The 13,536-nt window shown below is 37.1% G+C and overlaps 1 protein-coding gene across 1 annotated transcript in view; it reads right to left on the bottom strand.

Annotated features, from left to right (window-relative positions):
- Nucleotides 1-1,021: 1,021 nt before the first annotated feature.
- Nucleotides 1,022-13,536, bottom strand: part of mindy3 (MINDY lysine 48 deubiquitinase 3) — a 30,149-nt gene continuing 17,634 nt past the window's right edge. The window contains exons 11-15 of the mRNA XM_043261697.1: nt 11,448-11,520; nt 8,076-8,148; nt 6,639-6,726; nt 5,265-5,336; nt 1,022-1,998 (exon numbers count right to left, since the gene is read on the bottom strand). Of these exons, the coding sequence (XP_043117632.1) occupies nt 1,849-1,998; nt 5,265-5,336; nt 6,639-6,726; nt 8,076-8,148; nt 11,448-11,520 (456 nt within the window). The 3' untranslated portion in view covers nt 1,022-1,848. The remainder of the gene's footprint in view (nt 1,999-5,264; nt 5,337-6,638; nt 6,727-8,075; nt 8,149-11,447; nt 11,521-13,536) is intronic.

Genomic DNA, 13,536 nt, shown 5'->3' with positions numbered 1-13,536 from the left:
CCTGAGGATCACACGGCCGCAACGATCACATCCTGAGACATCAAACTCATTAGATGGGAAGGTCTTAAACCAAACTTTGATTTAGACTTTAATATGTAGTCACAACAAATACCGATAATGACCATTTGACACAAAAATGAACCGCTAAGTCAAAGAAAAAACAAAAAGCCTGAAATTAAAACAATTCAATTTGTCAGTAATTGGCGTGAAGTATTAATATCTCCCTTTCAACAGTTGAGGACGGAGCGGCCCAAAAGACTGAAAGTAAACCCAACAAAAGATAGCCGTTATAGCCAAGAAACACAAAAATCACCAAGCAACAATATAAAGGAGGAGCTATCAATCTTTGTGACTTGAGGGCCCCACACTATTTAACAAACTATTCAAAGGGCCCATGTATGAACTATATTTATTCCTGCCTTTTCTGTTGTAATTATGACAAATGTGCAAATGTGTAAATTGTATGTTCTGTAAAAAAAAAAAAAAAAAAAAAAGTAGCTATATGTATATATATATACACATATACACGCACACACAAATAAATAATTTGCCATGTTTGGGCATTTCAATTATTATAATAGTTTTTTTAATATAATTAACAACTAATTTTATTTCTGCAAAATAAAATTTTATTCAATCATAAATAGCAACACAAATCCAATTAAAAGAAAATTAGAAATCCACATATCTATAATCAATATTTGATTGTACAGAATGTGAAGTGCATATTATATATATATATATATATATATATATATATATATATATATATATATATATATATATATATATATATATATATATATATATATATATATATATATATATATATATATATATATATATATATATATATATATACACACACGCACCAAAGCTGTCACTCTACGTCAGCAACTGCTACAGCTTCCTCTACTGATTGCATAAGAAAACATGAAAGACATTTAGATTGACATGGATAGTTTTTCAGTGATTTCAGTTTTCAGTTATATTTCAGGACAAACACAATACAGTCCAGACGTGAAGAACAAAAGTGTTTATTTTAGTGAACCATTAGGATCAGAATAAATAAAGAGTGAGAGTTTGTCAGTGTTATTTTTCTTCTCTCTCATGCAGAGAATCCCTCCTGTCATTCCAGATACCCTCCCGGAGGGTTGTTACTTCAAAGTTTAAATACTAAAATTGCCCTATTCTCCCACTGTCGTTTGGTGCCCAGCATGGGGTTGTAGTGCATTCTTTTGTAAACCTGTCTAAACAGACTTCCTCTCAAGGCCGAGCGCTGCAGATCATAGCAGCTTCTCAGCTGACCACTGACAAACACAAGTACTTTACGTCCAACCAGAGCCTTTGGTCAAATGATCCCTTAAATATTTACAGCTACTAACAATCAAACTTCAAACAAAAATACATATTAACAATTACATAAATTACTCATAAGATCATCACAGTCGGTGCGCTAATTCCAAGATTTATCATTTCAGACCAGTAAACAAAATCATGTAGAAAGTTAACAAAAATAATATGAACACCTGAAAAGCAAATACATTTGGTATTCACAAGAGATGGCAACAGACAGTAACATAATTTAGAAAAAACACCTTTTTTGTTCCACTTCAGGGCTTTTAAACACAAAATCAGCTCAATAAATCAAGCCAGTTGAGATGTGTAAAAAGCAAACAAGAGGCTTTGTGTGAGTGCCAGGCGATGAGCATCGTCTCTCGTTTGAACTTCAGGCCTCGAGTTGGCCTTCTGAATGTAGTGCAGAGAGAGTGAGGAGTCCTATGAGCGTTCCTGAAGTCAGCGGGCTGTGTAGCCAGAGGTTGGTGGGTGAAAGGTGAGAGATAAAGGTTAATTGAGGGAGGGCGACCTTTCTGTGGTCCACAGGAGCTCGATGTAGGGCCATTTGGTCTGCAGACAGCGCTTGACCGGGGTGTCGTCCGTACGTACCATGGGGTCCTCGAAACCCATGACCAAAGCAGTGCCCTCAACGTAACTCACCTGGAAGAGAGAAACACAATGGATGAACATACAACACATTTGTGTAGGTTTCATTTACTTCATCATCCTATAAATAAAACAACAGCCCTTGTTTCTGGGAATGCCAGTGTGTCTCTCGGAGTATGTGTCTCATTACAGACCTGGCCTCTTGTTATGACATCATCAGACATGAGACAGTCGATGGCTTCCATATGGAGGGCGTCATATTGCCAGGAAGGAGTCTGCCCTTGACAAAATGTCATGGTAAATGTGCGTCCTCTTTTTATTGGTTGGTGTTGTACATTGTGTACAAGTAAAATACGAAAATTCATAAGTGTTTCATTGGTGTCAAAAGTAAGTGTGATTGGACATTCATTGGCCAAACAACCTCCTTTAGGCATCACCTAATTCAAGCCAGTCTTGAGAAAAAGCCATAAAGCTCCATGGCGCTCCCTCTGGTGGCCGCCACAAACATCTCTACACCAACATCTCCAGCCCATTATGCAGCGAGGCTCAGACATTCTAACAGCGTCCAAACCATTGGGAATCAGATCACACACTTGCAAGTCTCCTCTTGTCATTTTTCTTCTAAGTAGCCAACTAACCTCCACTCAACCTTGCGTTTCAGCAAAAAAGTTGCTTTTGTCATCAACAATGAAGTGTTTATCGGCTTTCCCAGAGTTGAAAGAACCATCCACTAAAAAAAAAAACACACACACATATTGATGCACTCTTTGACTACAGAAAGATGTCAGATTGATTTAAGACTGCACAAGCAGCCAATAGGCAGGTGAAGAAAAGGATGTTGAGATGATCTCTTGAACTGTGAGCTTTCAAATCTGAACTTTCAAGATCTGCAAATCACCACGGCTCAGCTGCCTGTGCTATTACAATTACTTCCATATTTCTCAAGCTGCCTATTTTACCAAACCCCATCAATCCCCATTTTACAGCTGTGCATTAGCTCTTGGCAGTTCAATGCAATGGAAGGAAGAGCGACATCCTCCAGCTGACTAGACTGTGAACCATAACCAGCCATTTCAAGTCACAATAAAGCCCTACAACATCTTGTTAGAAGGCACACATTCATCATTGCAGCCAGTCAGCTCTGGTAGTGAGGACCAGTGGGTTCTCTCCATTAGAACATGCTTTTATAACTTGTCAACACCATGTAATGTTTACTTTAAATAATCTAAATTTTCACTGGTCAGGCAGATTTCACGTTCTGAAGGTTTTTGGCCTGTTTGGCTGAAGATGACAGTCTGCTATTGGTTAGCTGAGCTTGGGTTCAGCTCGAAGTCTATGCTTTAAAATAAACATTTCTTTATATTCAGACTAAAACAAATGCATGTGTGCTCATAATCAGTCAGAGAATGTCAGTCTGACCACACACGGACTCAAAGGCAGTGATTGAACAAGTACCACATCAAGAACTGACTGATCCAGTATAAAGCTTATATATACACATATATAACATCAAAAATATTTAAATAATATCATAATAGCATAATATCGGCCATTAAATTTTTATTAAATTAATATTATGTAAATGTAGAGTGTACTGCCATTGCATTGAAATTTAGTGAATTACTTTAACCTTTAAGGGTAAATTATGACAATGTTTTTTTTTTAGACCCCTAAGAGTACCTGAAATTAATCAAATTATCTGAAATATTTAACAAGGAATGAGTCATAGTGTTTAATTCTGTGAAAATCTTATGAATGTGTACTGAATTACAGCCAGCAGTAACATTTAATAAATTAAGCTTTTTGTCAAGTACTCTGGCAATAAAACACAAACTTGTTATCTAATCATATTGACTAGCGTGAAAGTGGTCCAGAAAGCAAAAGTGACATGAAGCAGAAGTGCTGGAGGAAGATGGAACGAGATCCCTTTGGATGATTATATGACTTGAACAGAAAGGCAGTCTAGGCTTTGGCTTCCAAGTGCCAGTATGGTCTATGTTAGCGCCAGAGGAGCTCCTTACATTTTGCAAGGTGTTTGGTTCCTGAGAAAGGGCTCCTGTGAATATACGAGTGGCACAGAGGAAACCTCAACAACAAAGGCTGCACACTTTACTGCTGCTGCTAATGCGTTTGCCAGAGTAATGAAGAGTAACCTGTGTGTCCTCCGGGGCTTGATGTGGCAGTTCCTACCCATTATCCCTAAACGTCTGTCAATCTTCTTCTCACACACATGCACTTCTGTTAAGACGTATAGGGTCGCACGCACACTGTGATCAATGAACGTACAAGGCAGTCAGGAGTGCTTTCTGTAGTGCTTAAGGATGGCATGTGTAAATGTCATTAGCACTCTTTACGGGATGTATATGGAATATGGGCGATTCTTCACAATGGTTAGAAAAAGCACTTAACTACCAGTGGCAATATAGCGAACATGAGATGAGAATAAGCATCTGGAACAACATCAGAGTGAATGTTAAAAGTATATAAAGGAGTCTTTGTTTCAATATTTGTTTTGCTTTGTAAACTTATTTTAACCACCAAAACTGGTTTAAATGCTTTTGTGTACATAAAAAAAAAAAAAAAAAGTATACACACACTTAATACGACATAAAATGTGAACACCAACAAAAAATATTAAAGTGAGATATTCAAATTGCATTTTTATAAAAGAACAATTAAAAGTTCTCTCAGATTTCGCCAATTTAATATTGGAGACACTTAAGAACCAACAGAGATCATTTTTCATATTTACTTTTGTGTTCCAAAAAAATAAAAATCCTCTTATGGGTTTGGAACAACATAATGCTGAGTAAATGATGACAACTTAATTATTCCTATTGCTATAATTGCTAAAAATGAGATCATAAATTAAAACTGAACAATGACTAACAAAACCACAGATAAAGCTAAACGGAAATTTAAAGTCAAATTGAAAATAATATTATAATAAAATGCATTAAACCATGTGTCTTTTAAATGATGCAAATCATCTTGCCTAGTTTGACTCTGTTTAAACACAAATCAAAATAAAGAGAGAACCGAGAGCCTGAGACATTAGCCCTGTAAAACGGTTTCAGATTTTTGTGGCTTCAATATACTCTGCCCAGTCTTGAAAGCTGTCGACATTCACAGGAATGACTTGGAAGGCTTGTCTGAGAGATCATATTGGTGTGGGCTATAGGACACGGCGGCTCGCAGACCCCACATCCCAGGGATCAGACAGGATAAGACTGACCCACCATGGCTTTTATGCCAGCAGGGGCAATATATGCTATTAAATTGTACTTGGGCATTACAAAATGAGCATGAGTGTGCCTTACCTTCTCATTGTGGTTGGACTGCTTCAGGCCATTATAGTGATACACAGGAAATGAGTCTGGGATCACAGAATCCTGGAAAAGCGAGATGACGCGTGTCAGTGTGGACATGTACATTGGGTCTGTGAAACATCAGCAAACAGCTCTACGTGTCCTTATTCTATGTGACACATCTTGCCTAGATCTAACTCCATCCATTGGATGCCAGAAAAACATTTCCGTGAGTTAAGACAACTTAACCAAAACGTCAAATTCCAGCTCAAACACATCAAAACACACTCCATAAACCTGGACAAGAGAGCCTAAAACAACGGTTCAGTGAATGGTTTTATATGTAACGACAAGCTCAGGACTGACAGTACACTGGAATACATTGCTTTAAGTCTAAAGCAATCACATACACCCCCCTATGCAGCTGCTGAAAAGAGCTGATTGCAAACCGGTGCCAGAACTCTGCAGACCAACTCAAACCAGCAGCAAAATCCAAGCACAGAGTCTTGACAGGAGCCAAATACCTCTGTCTAGCCCCCATACCGCATGCCTGCCTCGCTGCCAGAACTACAACAGCGGAGCGTGTGTGCATGTGTTTGCGTGGGCCTGAAATACGGTTAGAGTATTTGATTTGATGGTAAATTGAGGCCTTTTTGCATGTATCCCTAAAGCCCTAATCTATTTAACACAAAGCAGTGGAGCTGCAAGTCCATGCCAGCTATAACCGTCAGCTTCTCTCCCAATCTCTCTCTCTGAGGGGCTACATGTACATAGATTTGATCTGGGGCTGATTGTAGGTTTATTTGAACTTAATGAAAAAACAGTAAGAAAAAGCAAACAATGTTGAGCAAGAGTAAGGATAGCTATGATTGGAGCGTTAGCTATGTTCCAAAACTGCTTAGCTGTCTACTGCCTTCACAGACAGCATCCCAAATAAATATCCAATAAGGTCCCTCTATTCGTTTATTAAACGATCTCTCAAAAAATTTCTTAAATATTTTGAATCTGTGGATCAAAATCACTATTTTTTAACATTTAATAGATTGAAACTTCCTTCTGCTTTCATTTAGAATTTACCATCAACAATTACAGAAACATGCTCAATCTAATAACCGTTTGATGATTAATGCTAACAATCAATAAAAACCCATTAAAAAAACAAACTGTAAATTAACTTGAAGAAACCAGGAGAAAAAGACTATGGGTTTTAAATATTTAAGACATAATTTTAGTATATTCATAATTGATATTCTTCTTTCACCAATTTTTTCCCCCAAATTAATTCACAGATCTTTATTCTGATCAAAGCCTAGTGGTAATTTTGTTAAGTTAATTCTGGTAAAAATGTTTAATCAACTTGAAAGAGAGACATGACACATGTATTACCTGGTCAGGAAAGAACTCCTGCAGAAACTGGCCTAACAGAATAATACCCAACCCCTCTGGATCCAGTTTACTCTTCATCAGATTCACACTGAGAGAGAGAGAGCGAGAGAGAGAGAGAGAGAGAGAGAGAGAGAGAGAGAGAGAGAGAGAGAGAGAGAGAGAGAGAGGACCATTAAGTGGTGTAGCTCATAGTGTGTGCATGTCTTCAGCATGTATTGCTCGTTGGCATCCTTCTGTGTTGTCTGAGGCAGTTGTCAAAATGAGCTGTAATCATGAATTATGATCAGATACTAAACATAACAGCGAGTAATGCTTGGAATCTGACTAATATTGTTTTAAAAACAACTTCAGTGATGTTAAAACAGGGCAGTCTTTTCCTTTTAAAGTCATACAGCGAGACTGATAACATTACTAACTCTCTCCCACACAAACTCAGTAATCAGAGGATGATAAATGCTTTCTTATGTGATCACAGGTCACTTTAACATACACATAAAAATTGGCAGTTGTTGAAATAATAAAAGGCTGATTATGTTGTATGTAGTTTCAGAAGAGGCCAAAAGGGTGTTCAGACTTCATCGACACTTGACTAAACTGCTTTTGACAAAATAGGGTGCTGTGTAAAAGCAAACACATGACCTGAACTTTATTCTGTCAATTTAGCGTTCATATAACAAACTCTTTGAAAGGCTGAAGCCGTCTTTCAAGCTGTCAAAAGCTGATGTAAGAAAGCAGGTGGTTTAAAATTGCTCGGATGACAGTGGCAAACTGTTTAGGAGGTAAAGGTTTCAAAGGGACTAGGGTGAGTGGCTTTAAACAGGCTTTACGTGGAAGGTTGGGACTTTACTCTCTACTCTTCTTCTTTGCTCTGCAAGAGTAATGAGTCTGTTTGAATGGCATGGGAACCCAAACAGAGGGAGCATAGCTGTTTTTATATGCACAAATGTCACCTTGCTGCATTAGGAATAAAGAAATATGTTTGCTGGACATTAATAAAATGATATATTGCAAATATTATACACTACCATTATAGCGTTTGTGGTTGGTATGATTTTTTTAAATGTTTTTGATAAATGTTATTAAATGTTTTTAAATGTTATTATTGTCAATGAAAACTGTTGAATATTTGTGCAAATTTTGAATTTGAGGAATAAAAAAAAATAGTTAAAAAAAAATAAAAAAATGTTTTGATGCATCCTAACATCCACACTTTATTTCAGAAAAAAAGAGCAAAAAACGTTTACATACAGTAAACATTTTTTTACAGTAAGCATTACTCATATATATATATATATATATATATATATATATATATATATATATATATATATATATATATATATATATATATATATATATATATATATATATATATTTAAATAACTGAACTTAAATCACAATTTTAAAACTAAAACATTATTGTAACAACAAACTTACTAGTCTGGCTCAGAGACGAGATCCAACGCTTTCATAACATCTTCAAGCAGTGTGTCTGGAATGAACCCATTATCTGAAGATGAGGAGAAAAGAAGAGAGGCAGATGGTTAGAGCTTTTGAGAGTCTTGATCAGCACCCACACCATTGGTGTCTTATGCCAAACATAAATCGAGAGTTTCATCTCTCTAATTGAAGCCATTCTGCTGACCACGCACACATATGTGCACAAACACGTGAAGACAATGGCTGATAAATGGATGAACTAGTGGTGTATGCTGTTTTTCCTCCTCTCGTCTCCAAGTGTCAGACAGGATATTTGCAGAGCAGCTGGTATGCTAACTCTTTTCCGTTCCCTATAAAATGAACTCTCTGCTTAAACTTTCCTGCAGTGACTGGATTAAGAACAATAAATATCTGTACCACAGCATGAAATTAGATACGCTCAGGCGTTTTGAATAATGCATCATAGACTTTGGCTAAAATAGCTTCTATACTACCGACATAAAAAAAAAAGAAGGTATTTCTGAGTAAAACTATAGTCAGTGTGAAATAATGTGGGGTAGCACAATCCATCAGGGTTTAATGTGATCATTATTGTCAGCGTAATTTATTGCCTTTTTTTTTTTTTTTTTGCATAATCTTAATGGATGAATTGTACATGAGGTATGAAAATACTTTTTCTTAAAAAAAAAAAAAAAAAATGCGCTGATTAATATTAACACAAAGGGCATTCATCTTGTAAGTAAGTGACTCAATTCTGATTTCATGTCATTATAGTATTTTATCTACACAAGACTGTCAGATGAAAGTTTTTCCTTCTTGTACGAAATGCATGTGAAAGATCTCATTAAATGCCTAAACTGTCTGTGTTTGGAGTCGATATAAACATTCAAAGTGCTGGTAAATGAGATTGAGCAATAATACACAGACTCTCATATGCTTGTGCACACAGACGCACGCATGCACACGCGCACACACACACACACTCACTCACTCACTCACTCAAGTATTGTTCTTATTATCGCGAGGAACAGGAATGTTATTACGTTAAAAGGCAAAAAAGAGGCCAAGCGATTTCAATTTGACTATTTGAGAGTGTGCTGTAAATTAGACACTTTAAATCAAAACGTTGGAAGAACACTTTCGTTCTCACTGTGACATATTCAGTGATATATACACTCACAAACTTCTTCTACCTGGCAGATATGAGACGAGCAGTGGGTGATCTCCGCTCCAGGTTCTCATTTCTTACATCAAACTCCCTCTCTACCTATTCTCTATATTATCACCAGGAGTCTTAGATTTAAATCAAAAGCAATAAATATTAGAGGAAAAAGTAGTACTTCATGCAACAGACTTTGGGGAAAAAAACACACAACACAAACAGGATATACAGGCAAAGATATACTGCACTGCATATGACTAAAAGAGCATCAGCGGTTTATTCATAAAGCTACGTTGCTGAGTGAGCACAGTGACTATCTTAAACAATAAATTATCACGTGAGAGTGTCCTCCCCACAAATCCTCGGCAGAACTGTTCACAAATAGAACACTGTTGGCTGTTATTCATGGAAAACATTATACAGAAAGTAATCAGTTAGTTTGTTATGAATATTGTTCAATTTGGAGTTGAACACATTCACTAAAACACACACACACACACACACACACTTTATGGGGGTGTCCATCAGCAAATCTGCTCAGTACTGACAGAGGCTGCACTACGTTGTCACGGAACATGCCAACTGAAGACAATGAGAAAATTACATTACTCTCTTCACCAAGTGCATTCCAAACGACATGCATGTGCCCAGCTCACTCCAAAGGGATAGGAATGATCACTTCCATTTGGAATTTGTCCAAGAACTGTGCGGTACCGATATGCTTATCTCGCCATCCCTAATGTAGACATACTTTGGGCCCGTTGAATGCTTGAATGTGATTGAACATATTGTCAGTGAACTGCACTTTCTATTATTTCACAGGTCTTAAAACAACTAAATAACCAAAACCCACAACACCAAATCCCAAACAAATATATATAATAATCAATATGTGATAATGACAGCTCATTTCCATATTTTGCCACAAAATTCTGTTTTATCACGTACGGAAAGCGCATGCTCTCGCTCTCTCCCTTTAGAGATGCACACACATTAACAAACTTGACTTTTAAAATGACATTCTGGAATTAACAACGAAAGCATTGGATAAGATGAGGAAGAAATAATCCTACTCAGAGTAGCGGTTTAAACACAAAAACCAGACAAATACCATGAAATATATAATCTGATTGATGTCTTGAGGTGTGGCAACCGTAGTAGAAGCAGAACAAATGACGACGGGCCATTGAATTATCACCACGTCAGGTGTGCATTATTTTTCAAGACCCCTACCTTTTGATGCGTAAGCACATAAACCAAAAAAATAAAGGGCTTCTGCCTCATGAGGACCTGTGAGCTATGCTTAAGTTGTTTGGGATTTGGGAGCTATATTATACTTTGTGAGTTGTGGTTAATATATCAGGATCTCTGTCAAAGATCAGTTGTGTGAAAATTGTGCACTTCATATATTCAGGTTTGGCTTGTCATCTGAAGCATGTTTAAACAGTGGCAGAGAAACGGCATGGTGGTGGATGTAAGGGAGTGTAGTCTGGTCTTCATGACGGATATCTAGCTGTGTAAAGAGACACTGTGGGAGAGTCATCAAAAAGAATGAAGGGCTTAACCTTAAACCTAAAAATGTAGCCCACTGAACAACATATCTGATCTCTCACACACACGTTGTGTTTCCATGATTTATGGGAAAACACAACGTAATTAATGGTTTTATACTGTATGTGTTAAGGAAATTAGTTTTTTAAAAAAATGCATTCCTGTATGTTTTATGAGCTTGTTTCCTTATGGGGACCTAAAAATGTTTCCACAAGGTAAACATATAGTGGTATTCCATCCTTGTGAGGACATTTGGTCCCCATAACGTGATAAATACCAGGTGCACACGCACACACACACACACACACACACACACACACACACACACACACAGAATTCCATGTAGAACAAAAATTACCACTCTTATACTCCACTGAAATAACACCTTCGTATCAGATCAAATGTAACCTTGTCTTCCTCATTTCCTCTCCACAGTTACATTGAAGTATAAACAAACACTGTAAGCGTAGGATCTTTGCACTGCCTGATAAGCTGCAGTGATAATAAACATGCTCTGGATTTTGTGTAGCTAAAGCTCATCTTCCTCTCAGTGAAGGACAAGTTGACTCAGCTGCTGACATTGAGTTTCTTCAGTCTCTGTTTCAGGACCACAAACATACACAACAGATGAAATTCTTCCTTTTTTATAATCTTACCTTCCGGGTCAAAGGTCTGGAAGACTCTTCTAGCCTGCTCTGAAGGAGACTCGGGGGCAACCAAAGCCATCTCCTAGAAAGAGAAAAAAAAGGTATTAAAAAAAAGAAAAGACAATTAAAAGCATAGACAAATAGACAATATTATTTTTGAGATGCTAAAATATTACAATTTCAAAGATAAAGATTTTTTTTTTCTGAGAGGATGAGGGAGATCTGACCTCAAACGACCCGAGCATTCAGAAAATCTCTGAGTACTGAGAAGGCACTAACTGATGATGCAATGTGCTTTAAGAGCCCTTGCTGAAATGTACAACAATAAAATCAGAAAAATTTTATATGATCAGTACTTGCGTCAAATTGTTTGTGTGTGTGTGTGTTTGCAAAAGGACTGTGTGTGATTAGGTTTGGGTGTGTGCGTGTATGAGTGTATAACCGATCTAGAGATAATCTCATAAAACGTCAAAATTGCCCTTCCATCAAGCAATCTCACAGATCTTTTAATGAAAACAAGAGCCCACATGCGCAAAACTCACAAACAGGCTGCGAACTTTGCTGATTAATAGAAAACAAACCAAGATCCATGTGTGTTTGTTCATGTTTGAGTTACAGCGGGATCACTGCCCCATCAATACGTGTTGCCGGAGGGACTTGGGACAACAAAACACATCTGTGTGTGTGTAAAAACAACTCAAGCTGGAAAATATGCAGAGTCAGCATGAACGGTTGAATCACGTACAGCTAAAAACTGTTCGCTGAGTTTTCTCTCTCAACATTCCAATATCGTTTACAGTTTCATTTAGCCTCATATAGGAACCAAGTTCTAAACTAAAGCATTTTTGAAAAGCATATATGCATTTGAATATACACCATATGGTATACAAGACAAAAGAAATATGCAATATGACCCCAGAACATCAACAAAATACAATAAATAAATACAATCATTTTGTTAACAACCATTAAAGTGATCGTTGAGTTTCAATCTGTGCCATTTCAGTTAGGATGCTTTCTGGAGCAGACTTTGAGTGATTCAAACTTCTGACCTTCCCCCTCTTTTGAACCCATTCACCTTATAATCTCATTCTCATCATCTGTGTTTCCCTCGCACAAGCTCTGATTCTCATTATTAGAAAAGAAAGCGGTGGATTAAGGGGTTAACTAGTTCTCATGGTCAAGAACCAGGTCATGTTATCAAAAACATCTACATGGGAATTCATCAATAACCTTCAAATGTGAAGCATATATGAGTGTTAGATGAAAGAGCTTTATTCCGTTTAAATTAGTGTTATCAAATGTAATTGGTGATATACACTACTGTCTGTGATTGTTAAACCACAAAAGGCTGTTGTTTTAATAAGAAATCTAAATGTTTTCAGCTCATTTATTTAGGCTAGAATTGAGCCATTTCAAAAAATTAATCAGAAAGAAAATCTGTCTTTACCGAACCCTGAAAACCTCGGCACCCCTCTCAAATATGAAGTGTTTTATTGCAATTGAAAAGAACAAACATTAGCAATGAACATACAAACACGGTCATGGAAGAGTGAACATAAACACAGGCTGTATACTTTCACAGTATGGTTTCAGTGTAACACTCACAAATATCTCCTCTTATTTCAGAGAGTAAATATACAGCTCACAGTCACACCAAGAAAGAGCGACAGAGCAACAGAGGAGGTACAATGAGAAAGAAAAAAGAGGTACAAAAGAATGAGAAAGTAGATGACAAGGAGAAGTTGCAGCTGGATACTGTTTGTCTTAATACCATAATCTGAGCTAGTACTCCACAAAGTCAAACCGGACACCTTTCTACAGTCGAATGGCAGGTAGTCAAAACTAAATTAAACTTTCAGAGCTTGCCTGAGGCCAAGTGGAGTTATAAACCCTCATTCCTGAAGTAATGAAAAAGATTTGTTCGTTTTAACGCATCGCGGTAGCTCAAAGCTCAGCAGTGGTGAGAAACAAAGAAAAACTGAATATTAATTACACAAGTGAGAGGTTTCAATAGGCAAGACATCTGCCATAAACTCTTCATCGGAGTTCATCTGCTTCATGGGTCAAACATTCTGACTGACTCAGGAGGAAGATA

The sequence above is a fragment of the Puntigrus tetrazona genome, chromosome 16 (genome assembly GCF_018831695.1).
Source record: "Puntigrus tetrazona isolate hp1 chromosome 16, ASM1883169v1, whole genome shotgun sequence".
Lineage (NCBI taxonomy): Eukaryota > Metazoa > Chordata > Actinopteri > Cypriniformes > Cyprinidae > Puntigrus > Puntigrus tetrazona.
Note: the sequence above shows the minus strand (reverse complement) of the source record. Positions and strands in the feature narration are given on the sequence as shown.